General features: G+C 38.3%; 1 protein-coding gene across 1 annotated transcript in view; it reads left to right on the top strand.

Moving 5' to 3' along the window:
• Nucleotides 1-19,686, top strand: part of MMD (monocyte to macrophage differentiation associated) — a 30,359-nt gene extending 10,673 nt beyond the window's left edge. Inside the window, exons 3-8 of the mRNA XM_077834008.1 lie at nucleotides 6,365-6,446; nucleotides 11,559-11,719; nucleotides 13,040-13,114; nucleotides 13,917-14,018; nucleotides 15,456-15,525; nucleotides 17,208-19,686. Of these exons, the coding sequence (XP_077690134.1) occupies nucleotides 6,365-6,446; nucleotides 11,559-11,719; nucleotides 13,040-13,114; nucleotides 13,917-14,018; nucleotides 15,456-15,525; nucleotides 17,208-17,408 (691 nt within the window). The 3' untranslated portion in view covers nucleotides 17,409-19,686. The remainder of the gene's footprint in view (nucleotides 1-6,364; nucleotides 6,447-11,558; nucleotides 11,720-13,039; nucleotides 13,115-13,916; nucleotides 14,019-15,455; nucleotides 15,526-17,207) is intronic.
• The last annotated feature ends 390 nt before the right edge of the window (nucleotides 19,687-20,076 follow it).

The raw sequence follows: 20,076 nt of genomic DNA on the forward strand, positions 1-20,076 counted from the left end.
GCCTGAATTTCCCAAAAGAGGCTGCACAATGGTTTGTAGCACACTGGGATATCTGCCCATGGTGCACAACATTGTGTATCAACACAAGCGCTCCTGGTGAGTATGTGCAGGAACTCAGTAGGGACGTGCACAAGCCATATCTTAACCGCGGTGGCTTTACACTGGCATAACTTGCGTGAACCAAAGTTTTGTAGCATAGACATGCCCTCGGTGTATATGACTTCTGTGCTCTGCAGTAACTAGGCCCCCTGGGTCTAGTTAACAAAACAACCTTAACACTAATGATACCCCTTTATGTGTGTGTGTCTAAGCAGAGCCCCAGTGCCCTATACTGGAAACTGTTTGTTTTACAGTCTTATCTAGATTGGCTCTAATAATGAAAGAACTAATATAAGAACCATGTATCTTTACTGTTCGAGAGTCTAACACTGGAAAACATTTACTGGATTGTCTCTTGGTGTAACAGATAACTAAAACTAGCTGGGTTTTCTTGTAAGCTATTACTGTGCACTCCTTGGTGATTTTCATCTGCCTGGCATATTCATTACTTTTATTTTGAGGTTTTTATTTATATTTTGAAGTCTAATCGTTCAGCTTAAGGCTGTGCCTACATTGCACTTTTGTCAGTAAAATGTTCGTGGCTCATTGGTGTGAAAAAAACCACACCCCTGACCAACAAAAGTTTTTCTGATGAAAAGCACCAGTGTGGAGAGCGCTATGTCGATGGGGGATGCTCTCCTGCCGACAAAGCTACCGCCCCTCGTTTGGGGGATGGGGGAGGAGTTATTTTGTTGGTAGCAGAGCTCTCTCTCCTGCCGACAAAGAGTGGTTACGCTGCGTACCTTACAGCGGCACTGCTGTAGCAGTGTTGCTGTAAGGTGCACGGTGTAGACATAGCCTAAGAAAGTTTCTCCTAAGTATAAATTTGTAGATTCAAATCTCCCGACCCTGACTTTTTAACATACAACTTAGTCTGAATAAATGGCCCATTCTCTCTAAGATTGGGTTAGCAGGAAAACCAGTATCATGATCATCTTTGCAACATTCATGATTTTAGGTAACAAAAACCAGCCGCATTCCCACGGAGAAGCAGAGCAGTCTTGTGCATGAGGTTCCCAGCCCCAACTGGCTTAAGGAACAGGCATCTCAAGGTCACCTTGAACATGGCATATTGGGTCAGGAATATCTATCTGTCTCAGTGCTACAGTATAGGTTTAACTTTTACGTACAGGAATAGTTGTCTGAGCTTGTCTTTCACAGTAGATGTCAAAACCACATGTTCGTTTTTGAGGAGTATGTAATCTTTAAAAGTAACCCGTTCTCTCTTTAGCCCAGTTTCTTCCTACACTGAACCAGAATAAATAGCCGAACTTTCTCAGCACATAATGAAACTTGTGACAAGGCAACAAACTCACAGGTCAAGGTTGGATAATTATGAGCACTTCATGGGGGCACAAAAAAAAAAAAGCCATATATGTCACAATAAAATTGCTGCAGAGCAAGACCTGTCTTGCATGACCACTTAAGGGACCAACAAACTAGTTGTTTAAGAAACGCAGTTATCAATGTAGAGCATACCTGTACTTCGTACAGTTGTAAATGCTTGTGGATACAAGACAGACGGTTGCCCAATAAGTAAGTGACCACATGTCACTGCACTTTGATGGGAGTTGGAGGAGATCCTTGTCATGAAAGGAAGTGGCTGACCTGCATATGTTCTAAAAACATTAGATCTAGATACTAGATAAAAAAACGAGACTCTTTCCCATTAATTCCTTCTTAATTATACAAAATTATTATTATTAAACAAAATTATACTAGCTGCTGTACTTGCCTAGTGTTCCTTATTTCACCATTTTCTTCAAATTAGCTTTACACTAACATTTGATTTGTGTGTTTCTTGGAGTATTTTTTATTATGTTTGATAAGTGTAAAGAAACACTTGTAAATGTTGGTCTTCTTGGAAATCTAGAATGGGAGTCAGCGTGACCTAGTAATTATTGTGGTGTCACTGAGGTATGATCCTTTTTCACAAAGGAGGTATGAGAGTGTGTGACACCTAAAAGATGATAGGTGATACAGTGCTTTGAAATCCTCCCATTAAAGGCACAATAGAAGTGCAAATTTTTAGAACCTTTCCCAGATCCAAAGGGGAGCTCTCATGTTTATTATCCCCAAACACCTTTGTTTCCCTTGATGTTTAAACAAAGCGTTTGTAGACAAACTAGGATCTCTGTCACTATATGGATGAACCCCTCCCTAAAAACACAATCCTGTGGGACAATCATCCATGGTAGAAAAAGGGCAGGGCTCAGTTCACATTTAGTAGCTCAGTAATGCTGCTCTTCCAAGAAGATTCTTGCTAACATGCACTGAAATTCTCTACTGTGCTGTCAATGTGTTAACCAAGTAGAAATCTTCAAACGAGCTTCTAGAATCTTGTCTAAAGAAACAGACTCCATGTTTGTGAAGATTTCCAAACTTGGAGGCCAGTTCTACAATAAGGCTTTTAGCCAGTGTAATTATGTTGGTTAGGGGTGTGATTCTTTACAACACATTCATACCAGCAGGAAGCATTAATATAGATGCAGTTTATACCAGCAAAAAAGTTGTTTGCTGGTATAGCTGATTTCATTTGGGAAGCTAGTATAAGCTATACTGACAAATGAACTCTTTTGCTGCTATAAGGTGTCTCCCCACTGGTATAAGCAATACCAGGCTAGTCTCCACTGGTGTATGATATACCAGCCAACTCTCTTGGAGAGGGGGGCCTTAGTGAAAGTCTGTATCTAACCCAGTCCTGTTAAAGTCATTTAAGTCCTTAGAGGATCTGGCAATGCAGTCTCCTGTGTAGATGATGATCTTTCTTTTCGTTTAGATATAAAACTATAATTTAATTTAAACTTGTGCTGCAATAGGGTATCCCATTAACCATCTTAAACTTTCTCTTGTAAATCATGAATAGTTTGGTTGTTTTGAAGTAGTTAACATTCCAAATCTTGAAATGCACAAAGCTTTAAAGTTTACTCTCAAGATATAATTATCCCTTTTATTTCTACGTATAATAAGGCCTCAAAGGTACCAGTGTGGTCCATGGAGAAATTTTGTAAAATCATCCCAGATGTAATCAATGGGAAGATGTCTCCTGTGGTTTTGAATCCACTTAACTGTGCAGGAGTAATCTAATCGTGAACACTAGAATAACCTAACAGGTGCTTTATTTTTAACGATTTTCCCAACTTGGAAAGAAAACTGAGTGAACTGTTGGGCTAACTGTAGACGACTTTCAGATAATATTTAACCGTTGTTGACTAAATAAAGATAAGCACCTAGCATTAATTCCATTTTCCAAATGTCCTGGAAATCTGTTTACCTCTGATTACAATCCTCCTGTTTTCTTAGAGACTAAGACCAGGTGTAAGTCTGCTAAATTCCTCATTGTTTTAGGATTTAGTGTAGTTGTGAACATTTACAATTTGCACTGCAATTAGGCATAAATGTTCAGTATTCACTGGTGTGTGAATAATCATTACACTTTTGTCATGCCTCTGCAGGGAACTCAGAAAATGCAATTTAATGTAGAGATTGTATTTGTTAGTGGAACAGTTTAGAAGGGGATTTTTATTTTGATATCTTGCTCAATTTATCAGTCTTTGCAGGATTCCATATTTATCAGTTTAGTTTACATGAATAAAAAACATTGGCACCCACAGTATCAATGTTAACTTGCTCTGATTGTCAGTTAGGAACGGATCAAAATATTTGTCACTATTTTCTGTTTCACAAATAGGACTCTATATTTGGTCAAAAGAATTCGCTTCCAAATGCCACAACTTCAGCTGCTTAAGATTGGCCTGGTCTGACGTCACAGGACACTAAGTGGATGGTATTAAAATAGAACTCTTTGTTTTTCTTGTTAGGTTTCTTAAAAGTTCTTGCAGTATAAACAGGACTTATGTTATAAAGCAGTTCTGAGCTCTGAACACATAAGCCCCTGTTGGGGTGGGGGGCGGGGAGCCTGTGAATTCATGATTCTATTCCCTGCTGGGTACCAGTGAAAATCTATGAGAAACCCATTTGGGTGTTGCTGGTTACTGGTACGAAATGATCTACTTGGAATAATTACTACTAACTATTATTATTATTTATTATTTGTATTACTGTAGTGCCTAGGGGACCTATACCAGAACCCCACTGTGCTAGGCACTGAACAAAAAGATGATCCCTGTCCCAAGGGACTTACAGTGTAAGTATAAGACAAGAGACGGATATAGACAGACAGGAGAGTAAGTTAGTATGACTTTTCTTCTTGGGCATTAAATTTCCCTATTTGTGTATAGCTTTAAAAAAAGGTTTTAAAATGATACAGGGAATATTTGCATATTGGTTCTGGTCTTGTTGCCCATGTCTTCAGTTTTATGTGACACAGGGTTTTCTAGGTTTCAGAGTAGCAGCCATGTTAGTCTGTATTCACAAAAAGAAAAGGAGTACTAGTGGCACATTAGAGACTAGCTGTTCTCAGAAGAATATAGCTTATGTTGGCAAGTTTGTCTAACATTCTCCTAAGTTTTCTCATTTGATTCTATTCACGAGCCTCTTGTGATTGATTCTTGGTTCAAGCAGAATTAAAATGCATTATTTATTTTAGATTTATACTCCCATCCACTTCAAAAGGACTACCTATTCTTGCTCTATGCAATCCTTGGGAATTCCTAAATATACAATAGAATATTTGCCACAACTTGTTGAAATGGTATCTAGATGTATGTTTGCATTCAGATCACAGTGGTTTCAATGTCAGTCTTAAGCAGACAGAAGTTGGTGTATAGTCTTAAAGGAAAAGTCTTTAGAAATGGGTTCATTGGCCTTATTAGGATGCCTATATAGAGATCTAGCGCTACAAAAATACAACTCATTCTTGGTATTCAAAACTATGTGTACATTGTAATATAGATACAATTTTTGACTTTTAAAATAATGCCTATCGCTCTAGAGCTAGCAAAATATTATTTTAATTGCTTGGTGCTGAAACATGTAGTGCAGCAAGGAAGGACAAGTTGAACATCTCCATTATCTAGACTGTCTAAAAAATGGTATAAATTGCCATGTTTTAGACACCAGTTGGGAATGATTTATTTTAGTGTCCTAATGCCACATTTTGCTTAGAAGTTAGACTGGAAAAAATAAGGTGAAAAATTTTCCTCAGAACTAGATGAACAGTAGTTCATGAACAGTGTGAACTTTGACATCCCCTTTGGCTCTCACTTTTCTGAAGCTACCTCTCAAGTAACATGCTTTTTGGGAAAAGCTGAGAGAGTTCAGCCCTGCTCCTCCTTCTCCTAATCTAATCTTAATTTGGAATAAACCCAGTTTTCCTCCAGGATCTTCTGAATACTGTGGGTCCATATGGCCTGGGGAAGAGATTGTGATGAAACCGTCATTCAAAAAAGAAAAAAAGTCTTAGCCCTGGTCTACATTGGGGGGGGGGGGGCGGAGAGGGTGTAGATCTAAGTGAATAACGTAGCTGAAGTCGACGTACTTAGATCGATTTTACCGTGGTGTCTCCACCACGGCGAGTCGACTGTTGCTGCTTCCCCTTCCACTCTGCCCACACCTCTTGTGGCGCTGGAGTACAGGAGTCGACAGGAGAGCGCTCGGGGGTCAATTTATCACGTCTAGACTAGACAAAATAAATCGATCCCTGCTGGATATATCGTTGCCCGCCGATCAGGCGGGTAGTGGAGACATACACTTAGACTTGGATGGCAGACCCAAAGTTTTGACCTTAGCTAAAACACTAGGTTAAAAGACTAGGCACACTCGAGGCAAATGCTGAGGCCCCTTACAGGAACAGAAACACCAGTATCTCAGCTGTCCTAATCCAAAGGGTTAGTCTCCTGTATCTACATAGAATTAGAGAAAACTGTTACAACTTTAGATAAAAGAAATCTTGGTTACAGGATTACTCCTATTTTAACATGTATTCCCTTGAGTCGTGGCCATTCCTCAGAGCCGCCACATCATGTGTACGTTTAAAGAAAACAGAAAAGAAACAGTAAATTTTTCCCATGGCTTGTTTAAATAAAAAGGTCTGATCTTGCATGCAACTACTACTAAATTAACTGTTCCCCATGTGTAGGGGATTGGTCTTCTATAGACTGAGACACAGAAAAAAATTATTTAATGAGTTCCTTCATTAGGTCAGCTTTCAATTGTATATTCTACCTTCAAGATTGTTTTTCTTACAGATATTTTAAACATCACTTTGCTTATATTTTTAACATGTTAACAGATTTAAGTTAGGTGCTACTGTGTGTGGTAGTGTGTTAACTTTTCTAAAAGAATTCCATGATTATCTGAACAGGTTCATGAACCACCCAGCTCCAGCAAACAGCCGCTACAAACCCACTTGCTATGAACATGCTGCTAACTGTTATACACATGCAGTAAGTAAATTCATTATTTTACCAGTTCTTTCAGTGAAACCCTTTATGGTATTGGAACCCTAAGTTTATTTTTAGCTTTGAATTCCTCAGTATATTATGTTTGCAACTTCTAAAATCAATCTTATGGTACACTACTGCTAGAAAGTAGTAGTAAATACAAGTAGTGATCATAAACATATGTTCTGGGAGCGCAGAAGGATCCAAGGAGTCCTACTTTGGAAAAGTCGTGCAGGTTAAAGGTTTTGACCCATCTATTTTCATTTTGCCCAATCGAAGGATGACTAAAGCATCATGAAAATGGATCTCTGCTAGCCTGATGATTGCTATAATCCTTTTAGGTGGATTATTTTTCAGTACAGGAAGAACAAGGAAGATTTAACTGTTTAAAAACTTTTGAGCCTTTAAATACAGGGCTGCGTTTAGGATAGAAATAAAACTGAACAGCTTTGCAATGATAAATCTTCTCTTTTTCTAAATTGCTTAGAGTCTAGACATTTTTAGAGACACTAATAATTAAGGTGAGTGTAAACTCTAAACAATCATATATAAATATCCACATCTTACCCGGGACACAATACTTTGAGTGACTAGTTTATTCACCAAAAAATGCAATCTCGGGTCAACTAAAACTGTTTATGAATTTGATACTAATTTGGCAAATAGTTTTGGCCCAAAAAAAAAAAAAAAGTTCAGGCAGGATTTACAAGGGAACTTGATTGCTGTTCAACCTGCGGGTGATGGTGGAGCCCCCTTTAATCCTCTAGCCCAGTAGTTAGTACACTCACCTGAGATGTGGGAGGCCCAGGTTCAAAGCCACACACTTTTTGATTTGGAACAGGGATTTGAACTTGGATCTGCCACTTCCACAGGTGAGTGCACTAACTGTGAGATGCAGGAAGGGCAGCTAGTGGATGAATGTAGCAACACTCAGCACTGCTCTTTATGTAGCTGCAGGAATGGGAAAGAAACAGTGCAGATGAGTGAAGCTGGGAGGCATTTACAGTTAAATTGCTATAAAGTAAACTCCATTTCATATGGGGATGGAGGGGTCAGTCTGAAACTATCCAAAATACAAGGTTTTTTATATCTGTGTAGAGAGCATGTGCTGTACTATAGTAAAGTAAAACTAACAAAGTGTAAACAACTTGTCTTTGCAACAATTTAAAAAGTCTCTTCCCTCTTGCTTTCATATAAGGGGCTCTCTTCTTTCTGTATTTCAAAATATGAGTCATGGTCTATATGCCCCAATGCTGCATCATGCAGTAGGGAGCAAAGGTCTGCAAGTATTCCCAGAAGGGAGCAGTGGAGAGTTTGCCAGCTCCTTGGAGGATGAGAGGGAGGATCCTCAAAGGTGTAGACTGTGAAAGAGCTAAAGGAGTGAGGGCCCTGTTTCCCTCTGTACTCCCTAACGTTGGGTGGAGAGAAACAATGTTCGGTGTGTAGACAATGTAGCATGGTCATTGATCATGCTGCACTGCCAGTGGAGAAGTCATCTCTGAAAGCCATGTACAGGGGCAGGCAATCAAATCGAATGCCTCAAGATCTTCATTGTTGAAGCCGGGACTGCTGCATGTTTCCCTGTGAATACTTGGGTTCCACATGGTTCTACCTGCTTTACATTGTCTTTCCACTTGTCTGCATACACAGAGCAAGCATTGGGGTTTTGCAAACTTTTGCCTCTCCCATGGAAACCTTATGCAAGAGAATAACTTTACATTATGTTGCCATGGCCTGTGCAACAAAAAGGGTAGTAACTTAACACACAACTTGGCTTAACTTTGTGCATAAGCCAAAGTGATCTAACGTAGCTACCGTATAAAGAGCAAAACGGTGCTACGTAAACAGTGTGAAATGTGGAAGGAGTTGAGGCAAAGTAGTGTCTATATACCACCCTAGTAAACTGAGAAAATTGATGGGAAGTTTACACTGTGCTGCTGTAGTTTGACAGCAGACAGAACGTTGATGTTGCAATATATAAGATTTCAGTGGTTGCCTTAAGTATAAGTTGTGTGGGTTTCATTTTGTGCTGCAAGAAGCTTATTAGAATTGTGTGGAGGATGTAATTATGTTTCACGAAGGATTTCAAGATTTTTTTGTTTGTTTGTTTGTTTTAAATTTGGCTTCCTTCTAAATTTAAACAACAACTGAAAAATTTGAAGCTGTGAGAAAGAAACTTCTAAAAAAATTGTTTCAGGTTAATCAAAATGTTTTGTTTCAACAACATTTCGTTTTGATTGTGACGCTCTTATTTTGCATTCTAATATGAGATGGTACAAAATTTTAAAACTTCCAAATGGAAAGTTGGTCAGAACAAAACAGAACATTTATTCTGAAAATGTCCAAACAGAATGCTCTGACACTGTTAAACATTTTCTTCTGGTTTTCTTCCAAAAGGAAATTCCAGGGACATGACTGGATTTCACAGAGTGCCAAGATTTCAACAGCTCTGCATGTTCCAATGGCATATGATTCCATCAAAACTTCTCCAGTCAGCTTTAGGGATTATTATTTCTGCATCATTCATTCTGCTATGGGCCTTAGTTAAAGTTGCTGTTATGTGTAGTAATAGCAAAGTGCTATTAACTTTCCCCAGTGTATTTGCCACCTTTCAGTTCCTTCCACAGGTATTCCTACCAGCAGTGACTGTGACTGTCTCATAACTGAATGAATGGGATTTTTCCAAGGGTCTAACAGAGAGTTAGGTACCTAAATCCCAGCCAGTTTCAATGGACATTCAGCTCCTCATTCAACAGGCTCATTTGAAAATCCCAGCCCATAAAAATAAGCTGCATAAGCTGTTAATGAATCTTAACTCCTTCCTGTCCTTTCCTTAACAGAGAGTCATTTTCTTTACTTTCTATCAGACCAGGTTCTCAAATTTATTCTAAAATATCTCAGTAAAATTGAAAGAACAATTCTGCTATATCTCCTCTAAAATACTCTGTCACTTCCCCGACCCCACCTTGCCTCTCCAAAGCTCAATGCTCACTTCCTCTAATTTAGCAAGTATGCTTTGGCTAAGGTGCTCAAAGTAATTGCTGATCTTGAACTAAGAAATGAAATACTTTCTAAATTGATTTACTTCAATGCTGGATTTTATTTCAGTTGGGCTATTTATAAAGTGGTGGATTTGGCACACAGAATTAGCACCCTGGTACAGTCTCTCCTGTTTATATAGTTTTGCTTTCACAATGAACGAAGTATAAATTTCAGCAAATTTGAATACCAAGAATAGGACATTGTCTGGCAGTTTAGCACTGTTCCATTAGAATGTGATGACTCAGCATTTCTATGATTCTGTCGAAGTAGATCCATTCCCTGGGTTTGTTAGTAAATATCAACCCTAAAGGTACTGTCACACAGTATCAGTTCTCAAAAGGGGAAAGCACTGAAACAGATGTATCTGTTCTTGTTGCATAATTTTTGAAGTTTTAAATTTCTAAAAGATCTGCTCCAGGAATTATTTGGGGGAAGTTGTATGGCCTGGATGGTCCCCTCTGGCCTGGAAATCTTTATATCTATGAAAAGTTTGAGTGGAAAACTTGTATTGCTTATCATTGCTCTAAGCCTAAAGCTATATCTTGCTGTTTAAAAGATGGATGAGAAGTCCATTTTTATATACATACCTCTTATTTTTATTAGAACCTATATTGTGTCAAGTGTAATTAATGTAGTAGAAAATTTTGTTTCCCAGTAGGTAAGCAGACAGCAGAATTTCACTTCTGGTCTGACATAAATACCCTGGAAGTAATAAAACACCTTTTGTTTAGTTAATTGTTCTCATGATACACTTAATGGCATATAGGTAAGGCATGCTATTTTGCAAATGGACCACTTAGAAGAAAAGAGAAATGTAGACTGTGTAGTTCTTCCATAGCAGGAGTGGAATTTTTTATTTGGAGCTCAGAATAAAAGCCAGGAAAAAGGCAGAAATAAAATTGCATTTGATAGCTTGCAGCTCTGCATTGATTTGTATCTGTATTCCTCCTTTAAAGGCATGAAGGAAGGGATGGTAAAACAAACTGATTTGCTTCATCCTGCTATAACTTGAAGTACGGTGGTCATTATAAAAGTTAGACACCACCTTGTCAAAAATATCTCGTATCTTAAATGCACTGTTTCTTACTCATATAAAAGTTTACTTTTTAATGGTGACCACCAGTGCTTAAGGTGTTTTATGAGTAGTATACCTCTAGGCTCAAGTATTCTTTGGGTTTATGTGGATTCCATTAAATCTGAGGATGGAGGGAAAGGAGAAGACTAAGTTTCATTCAGTGTGAACTTCAAATTAAAAGGTAAACATGTCTCATAGAATCATAGAATATCTAGGTTGGAAGGGACCTCAGGAGGTCATCTAGTCCAACCCCCTGCTCAAAGCAGGACCAATCCCCAATTAAATCATCCCAGCCAGGGCTTTGTCTCGTGCATTGGTCCATATGCTGTGGTACTAACAGTGTAGTACTCAACATATTTTTACAGCTATGCAGTTAGCTTACATATTCTAATCTTTGTAAAAGGGCCTTGAGGTCTGTGGATGGAAGGCAAAGGCATTATAGAAATGCAATTGTTGCATTCTTTGTGTGTTTTTAAGGATCCAGTACATGCATTTGTATTTTTATCTCCTTTTTGAAACAGGCACCAGTTCTGTGCTTTTAAATTGGTTTTTGATCTCTGGTCTTCAAGTTACAAACTGTTTGTTTTTTCAATCCACAGTGCAGACTTTTCTTGAATGATCTCTATTGTCTCCATGCTCAGAATTTCCATTTATGCTACAGGGAGTTTTGCATGTGGATAAAGTACAGTGTATCTACAGTGTAGATCAAGGAAGAACTTTGCATCCTTTAATTCTGTTTTTCATGACAGAGTTTTTAAAAGGTGAATCATTGTCAAATTCCAGGATGCAGTGTTTATCATGAAAGACCTGTGTTTTCCCACTTCAGGCTGTACCCATGATTTCATTGATTAAATTAATTTTTTTTCCCCAGTAACACCTGAAAAATATATAGTCAGGACCAGTAGAATACTTCTTTTGGTTACAGGAATGGGTGGGTGATTCTACACAGTGGCTGGGGATAGAGAATAACATCAGTGTTCTTATTATTGTTTCCTTAGTTCCTCATTTTTCCAGCCATTGTGGGTAGTGCCCTCCTCCACCGGCTCTCTGATGATCGATGGGAAAAGATAACTGCATGGATGTATGGCATGGGCCTCTGTGCACTCTTCATTGTTTCAACAGTGTTTCACATAGTTTCCTGGAAAAAGAGTCACTTAAGGTATCCACAGAGCACTCACTTGCTGTAATGTTTTTCATGCTGCTTCTGAAGTGGTCAGATTCAATTACCCTGAGTAAGCAGACCAGGGAACACTTCCCCCTCTTCCTCCCCCCCTCCCACTTTTGCAGAGCATTGTGTGGGGTACCTTGTGTGCTGTGTAATAGGTTCTCCAGGAAACCTTCATTCTGTCACTGCAGACCCTTTGTTTGCAAGGTTGGGTCACTAAAGTAACAGTATACTCTGTTCATTGGGAAGAATTACTCCAGAGAAAACGAGATGCATTATTTAAAGTACACAGAATACTGCAGAAAGTGTCGCTTTTTGTCACATTTCTGTGTGCCTGCATTGCATATTCAAATATGAGTTGACTTCTTTGAAGACAAAACTCAGTGTTTAATAGGACACTGAACCAAAAATAAATTGGTCTTCTGCTAATCTTACACCTACCATTATTTCTGATCACTTTCTATAGTCGGAACATAATGAATCACTCGATGTTCCTGATTATGTCTCTATTAAAATAATAGCATATACTGCCTTCCATCCCAAGACTCTGAATCACTTTAACTATATACGTACAGGACAGAGCAACGCAACAAAACCACACAATTTATGCTGGCGTTAACTGTTGCAGTTAATGGATGTCATAAGCAACTCAACGTTATTCTGTAGAAGAAAATTGCTAGATTAAAAGTGAGGTGGATTTTATCTCAATAGAGAAATGTGATTGCTGGCTGGATGTTTCGCATTCTACCATACATTGAGCTAGACACAGACAGCTGCCAAGTGGCTTGCAATCTAATACACAGTTGACCAGGTGAAGGTTCTATTTCAAAGTTAGTCTCTGATAGCCGAACTAGGGCTAGATTCTTGATCCTGCTATGATTCCTCTGAGGTCACAAAGCTGCCTTAAACAGCCTCTTTAAGGATTCCCCCTGCATGGTGCCTGTCCTTGGGTACTGTAGCATGGAGCTGCTACACAAGCTCTATCTTGTCCGAGCATGGGGTCATGGCTGGGGAAAAGACAGGACAGGAGCACTGCTGTGCTCTATTGCCTGAGCCAACTGGCCCAACGCAGATCAGCCTGGAGGCTGCTGAAGGCTTAGCCAGCCCTGAAATAAGGGAGCACAGAGCCAGACCTGAGCACTTGGTGCCTATTCTAATGTCTCAAAGACCAAGAAGCTTTGCTAGTGTACGTGAAAGCATTTAAAATTGGGAAACTTTCACGTTGAACACAAATCTTCTGCTTTTTCTTGACAGAGAGGAATCATGAAGTTTTTCCAAAACTTGTATTTTAGCAGCTTGTTTTTTCTTTGTTAGGACAATGGAGCATTGTTTTCACATGTGTGACAGAATGGTGATCTATGTCTTTATTGCAGCATCATATGCACCATGGTAAGAAATCAAATGTATATTTTCAAGGGATTAAAACTTCCTACACTGTATTATCAATATGATTCCCAAATAATCTTTTCAAAGGCTTTGGGAAGTAGTTGATTGACAACATTGTTGAATTGGGAAATGAAATATGGCATAATCCCCCTGGGATTTAACTATGCTGCCTCCTCCCTCTTTTGTATTACAAGAAGAACAAACTGGTTTTGTCACTTTCTTTGTAATTTTGAATGAATTCTGAGCTACATGACTAGAAATTATGGGCCATAACCTTCATTCCTGCTTATCCAAAATTCAAACTGACTTCAGTAGGACATCAGGTCATGTAAGGAATGTGACAGGGCCCCTAATTTTTACCTTAAGTTTTAAAATTTGGACTGAAGAAGAAAGGGAGCTAGGTTACAGTGATACTCCTTTTGAATGAGCAATTGCTAAGTTATCCAAGTACTAGAGTTGTCTTTTTCACTATTCTGCTATCATAAGCCAAATGCTATACTTCAACTTAGACTTGTTATGGAAAATACTCTTACCATCCCTTTTTAGGGATAATGTTAGAAAAGGATTTGGAAATAGAAAAAAGCGCGCTCTCTTCCTCACATCTGTCCCAACACACCTAGACGCTACTTAGTTTAGGTTCTCAGATAAGTTTTCTTACCTCTACAAGAAGTCCTAAGATTATTTCCCCTTCCCATGTTCTAAATAAAGTGTAGCCCATGTTTTAAAGTAAAGAAAAATCTTTGTATGTCAGTAAGTTCCATTCAGTCATCACTTCTGTTGTCTATTGTAATCTTCACATTTTCAGGTTAAATCTTCGTGAGCTTGGACCTCTGGCATCTCATATGCGTTGGTTTATCTGGCTAATGGCAGCTGGAGGAACCATTTATGTATTTCTCTACCATGAAAAGTAAGAATTCTAATTTGCATTAAACTTTAAACTGCATTTGAACTTGCTGCTTTTTAAATACTCCTGTAATAAAATGTCAGCTTGTCTTGCATATTGACTTAAGAACTTCAAAATAGCAGAAATACATAAATAGAAGGATGCAAGCTTATGTCTTGTGAACAGATATTTGCACCCACTTTATCACACATAAATGTACAGTAACTTGTATAGCTCACATTTAGAACAAATTTATAAATGCTATTATATGTCTTCTGTGGAAAACTAAGACACAGCCCAATAAATACATAAATCTTGCTGGTGGAAAGTAGGCAAGGAGAGGAGTAGTATCTTTATTGACTTCATTCAGTAGTTTGTCTTTACTGTCCTATTAAATCTGTTGATGGGAGTTGAAGGAAATGTCTGGATAATAAAGATGTCTTCATTGCTTCCATATTATACTATGCTAGTTAATTGATACAATATTCCTTATAGGATTACAGTGCAATATTAAGTTGCAAATAGAGAGGTTACTAACCCAGGAAATTTCTACAACGCCCCTGTTGAGCTATTTGAAGAGGGCAGTCTATTTAGTTTACGCTACTGTTTTCTTGAGCCGATGTGACTGCCTCTCATTGCATACCTCATTCCCAAGGAGCGAGCGACTAATCTTCATAAGCCTTTCCCCACCTAGTAAGAAAGAAGGGTTGAAACCATATGCATTGACCCACTTGGTGGGAGACTCAGTTGTAGTTACAGGTACATCTCAAAAGTATGGAGAAAAATTGATATATTTAGCCATATATAGAAAGTGTATCGGCAATGTTTCTAGCATAGTGTCATCCTCTTTCCCTTAATTAGAAAAATATCAGCCCTCTGTTAAGTAAATAAAACCTCAATGTGATCTATCTGTATACAAAGTCTTTAGGTGGTTGATGTGGATCTGTTAGTTTAAAAAGTCATACATTAGCTCAGGGGTGGCCAACCTGTGGCTCTTCAGAAGTTAATCTGCGGCTCCTTGTACAGGCACCGACTCCAGAGCTGGAGCTAGAGGTGCCAACTTTCCATTGTGTCGGGGGGCTCACTGCTGAACCCCTGGCTCTGCCACAGGCACTGCCCCCACTCCACCCTTTCCTGCCCCTCCCCCTCAGCCTGCCATGCCCTCGCTCCTCTCCAGAGCCTCCTGCATGCCAGGAAACAGCTGATTGGGAGGTGCAGGGAGGGAAGGGGAGGTGCTGATTGGCGGGGCTGCTGGTGGGCAGGAGGCACTGGGAGCTGGGGGGGGAACTGATGGGGGCTGCTGATGTATTACTGTGGCTCTTTGGCAATGTACATTGATAAATTCTGGCTCCTTCTCAGGCTCAGGTTGGCCACCCCTGCATTAGCTGTTTTGTCTTTTAAGGAAATATTAAATGTGCATTAAAAATTCATCTTGTACCTTTCCTTAAATTATTCCTTTAGGTATAAGATTGTTGAACTCCTTTTCTATTTAGCAATGGGATTTTCTCCTGCTCTGGTAGTGATATCCATGGTAAGGAATATGCTGTTAATGTAATAAATACCTTTCCTTTTTAAGTAGTTTAAAAGGGAGTTCCAGTGAAGTTCCATTTTGTCTGTATAGCTGTTAATTTCAGTTCAACACACTGTTATAAATGCTAGTTGTAGAAGCACTGAAAGTGTTTAGCCATCTGTTTGGGTTTAATGGTCCTTAAGCTATAAGGCAATGAAATTCCATCCATTATGTAGATTCAGTTTCTTTAAAAAAAAAAAAAAAAAAAGAAGCTTAAAAGAATCATGTAGGGATAGTACTTCTATTTCACTAGAGCCAGAAAGAATCAAATATTGCATTTCAGTTCCATACATCCAAACACCACGTATTTCAAAGCAAAGTGTTTGAATTGTAATATTTATGACTCCGTTTAATACTTGCTTCCTTATCCCTTGGACGTTCAGAAGGAAGCTTTTAATTTAGAAATGTGGCATAAGACTTCCTGTAGTCCTGTTTGACTTATTCGCTGACTGTTTGTAAGGTTTTTTTGGTTGGTTTTCCCCCCACCCCATTCTGGCCCAAAATCTACAAATAGGTTACTCCTTCCCTCTTTTAAAAAGGACTTGCCTTAGAAGAAGGCTGGAGAATAGTCCTACTCTTCCTATTAGAGGCATCTCCAGATTAATGGATATAATGTATTTAAAGATTGAATCACAGGTGTCACTACTCAGAACCACCCCTAGTGAACTAATTAACTTCTCTACAAGAATTTATTATTTAGTGACCATTATACCATGCCATTGGGAAATGTATTTTTTTAAAAAATCATTACATCCTCCTAGTCTGTTCAGTATAGTTTGAAAATGATCAAAATAGCCCATTCTCAGCTCAAATGTCTCGACAATAGCAATAGACACAATAGTCAAAGTATATTCAGAATTGCTTATCAACTTTTTGCAGCATGCATAACTATAATCACTGTTCCTGCAGCAAACCTGAATACAAGCCATAAAATATGCCTTCAAATTCTATCGTCTTGAATGTTGTCCGTAACTCATGGAGATAAGCTGTATCCAATCATGTCTCTTTTGCCCGTTACATTCATCCTTATGTGTTTGTGATCTCCCATGTGCGTACTCCACTCTCAACTGGGTAGAATGTCAGACCTGCTCAACTCTGAACACGTCACCTGATATTGCTTTGATAATAGTAACCTGTCGAACATGTCACCACACACAAAATCAAGAATAGCCATTATACTGTAAATACATTTAAGTACATTACAGCTTGTTCAAACTGCTAGAACTGTGAAGTGATGAATCGGAAACAAAACTATAGCAGCAGAAACAGTGACAGTCTAACTTTACACGTGTGGCGTAACATCTTACAATGATCACAAGGCCAGGCTAGTGTTCAGACAAACTGAGGTTGAAACTCCAAGCTGAACCGTAAGCATTTAGGATTGGCTGCCCTGTTTGTTCTGTTCATATTAGCTGTCACATGAAAAGGTTTAGAAACTCACCCACAATTAGGATCAATATACTATGTACTCCAAAGTGATGTCTCAGAATAATATTGTCTGGCCTTTTAAACGTCATTAAATAAGTCGTCCGTCCCACCCCCTCTCCCAGCCCCAATAACAAGACCTAGAGACTTATTAACTCTCTGTTCCAGTTTTAATTTCTGAAGGCTAACTTTTTTTTGGTCTCCTTGTTAATTAACAGAACAACACCGATGGACTTCAAGAAGTTGCCTGGGGAGGCTTAATTTATTGCATGGGAGTGGTGTTCTTCAAGAGTGATGGAATCATTCCATTTGCCCATGCCATCTGGCACATGTTTGTAGCTATTGCAGCTGCAGTTCATTACTATGCCATTTGGAAGTACCTTTACAGAAGCCCTGCAGACATTATCCGTCACTTATGATTTAAAAAAAAATAATCTGCACTAGGCCTCCATAACAGTATTATTTGATGTAAGGAATTCTGGGGAATTGAAAAATTGCACAGGAAAAACTGCACTGAAGTCGATAGTTCTCGGAGTACATTTACTGTGAACTGACGTTAAATAATGTGTCCTGGAATTGCCCTTCATACAGTAAGCACTGTAAATAATCAAGGCACTATAGTACAGTACTGATAGTCCATTCCACATTAGTAGAACTGGGTTCCTGATGTTTACTAACCAGAATTTTTGTATTCTAGATTAATTTTACAGTTTTTACTATATGAATTTTTCTAAATTAGTGATTCAAATTGTGAAAGTCAGTGCAATAGCAAAACTGTAACTTCTTTTGTTTTAAAATTGGTTTCTACCATTTTTCCACTAGCCATTTAATAAACATAAATCATGGAGGGATAGATCTAGTTTTACCACCAGTCATCTTGGCATAATATGACTTTTATAGAAATTTTAAATTGTTTTTTGTAAATTTTAAAAGTACATTTATTGAAATGAAAACACACAACTGTCATCTATGCAGTTATTCATATTGCAAACTCTTGCAAGAAAATGTTACATTCCATATACTGTACTGATAAGCAAACATTATACCTCTTCCAAAAGTTTTATTACAAGTGGGGTTGTAAGTACAAGTTTTTAAAAATTATGAATTTCGAAACGTGGTTCTGCCAAGCTTGGACGTGAAAACATGCTGCTCACTATAGTATATTTAGTTACTTAGGGCTTGTCTACATAGTGGAGTAGTTCAGATTGCAGGGTGCGATTTGTAAAGTGCACTAACATGCTACACGTTAATTGGTCCATATAGACCCAGATGCTGCACATGAAAGGCTCCCTAATGCACTTTAACATAATACTGTTTTATATAGCACTACATTAAAGTGCACAAGGGAGCCTTTAGTGCACACCAGCAGGGTCTATATCAACCAATTAATGTTCAGCATACCCCCATAGTCCACTTTACCATCTGGCTTATCAATGAAAGAAACAAAGTGTTTCAGACAAGTAGTTAATACCAGTCAAACATTTTAAGACACCTCCACACATGCCATCTATAGAGACAGTTGAATTGATTAGAGCAGACTTTTCAAAACTTGGCAGTATCAATGCAGGTGACCAGCTATTAAATATCCCAGTATCCAAATTACAATGAGGAAGCATCAGTAATTGTCCAGAAAAGTTAACATATATTGGTGCTGAAACATTAAGGCTGGGATATCAAAAGGATCTCAGTGGAGTTGGGTACCAGTGACCCCTGGCTTTGAGTGGGTGTTGGATGTCTAACTCCCTTAGGCCCCTTCAGAATCCCAGCTGAAACTGGTACATTGCAATTGCTGGTAACTTAGAGTATTTTATAGTTACTGGTCTTCACACACTTGGCCTTTTAGTGAAGAAAGCCTGAAGAACTTGATACAATATCTCTCATCAATTTGGGACCTTAAAAAGAGCAAAACTGGGCATATCATATTGCTATTTTCTGTACAGGAAAACAAAATGTAGCAAAACATGATTGTAGAACACGTGCATTAAATATCTAGATGTAGAAGCCTCACTGTAATGCTGTTTTCCGGTTATAGTATCTGTCTCGCTACATTATCAATGTCTTATATTAAGATTGACTCGATCCTTTTTTCTAATTTACTCAGTTTTTCATGTCAGTGTTTTAAAAACTAAAAAAAACAAACATGTTGCCTTTTTCAGATTTTGTTCTGGGTATTGCCTGTCTTCAAACAATAGACTAGCACAATAGGGATGTTTTTCAAGGTACTATTTAATATTTCATCTGAACTTGCCAGTGGGTTGTTCGCATATGATCAAATCTGTACATTTCTATAAAATTTCCAGGAAGGGACACTTAAAAAAAAAAAAAAAATCAAGGCATGGAAATGAGTTGCCATACAGTGTTAGCTGATGACTGGAAAACGGCACCACTAAAGCACCCTAGTCAAATCTCTAAAAAGCATAAAAATGGAACATCTGGGCAGACGTTCCCTTGTATGAGACTTAAACATGTGGATGCCTGCGTTTTTTTTTACCGTCTGTTTCCATGTTTTTCAATTCTGTGGGTTCATCTATTCTGTTCAAATGCAGCACTGTTAAACCACTAAAATCTAGGTAAGAGTTTGCTTTTTTGTCAAAAATGGGAATTTTAGCTTGGATTTGTTCCATTATCTTTTAAGTTAATTTTCATGGCCAGTTGTTTGGAGTGTTTAATAGTGAAAATGTTTTTTAAATATTTGAACTCGCCAAAACTATTTTGAATTACTGTATTCTAGTCTACATGAATTTGAATGTACTAGACTGTAAAATAAATAAATAAATATTTTGTGAATTTGGAAACTTCATGGTGTGGGGTTTTTTGTTTTTGTTTTTTTTTTGTACCCAAATGGAGTGCCAAAGCCCAGTGCAGGTATGCGAACTTGTGCCGCAATCCTATCTCTGGTTGTAGTGTAGACATACCCTAAAACACTAGTCCAAAATGTACGAAGACCGTCCCTGCCCCCAGGAGCTTACAATGTAAGACAAGACACAACAGATGGATAATCCTGCTACATGGATCTACTTTGGACTGTCTTCTGTATTCAGAATTTTGATTCATTAACCAAATTGCTTTTTGTAGCCAATAATTTGA

The sequence above is a fragment of the Eretmochelys imbricata genome, chromosome 14 (genome assembly GCF_965152235.1).
Source record: "Eretmochelys imbricata isolate rEreImb1 chromosome 14, rEreImb1.hap1, whole genome shotgun sequence".
Classification (NCBI taxonomy): Eukaryota; Metazoa; Chordata; order Testudines; family Cheloniidae; genus Eretmochelys; species Eretmochelys imbricata.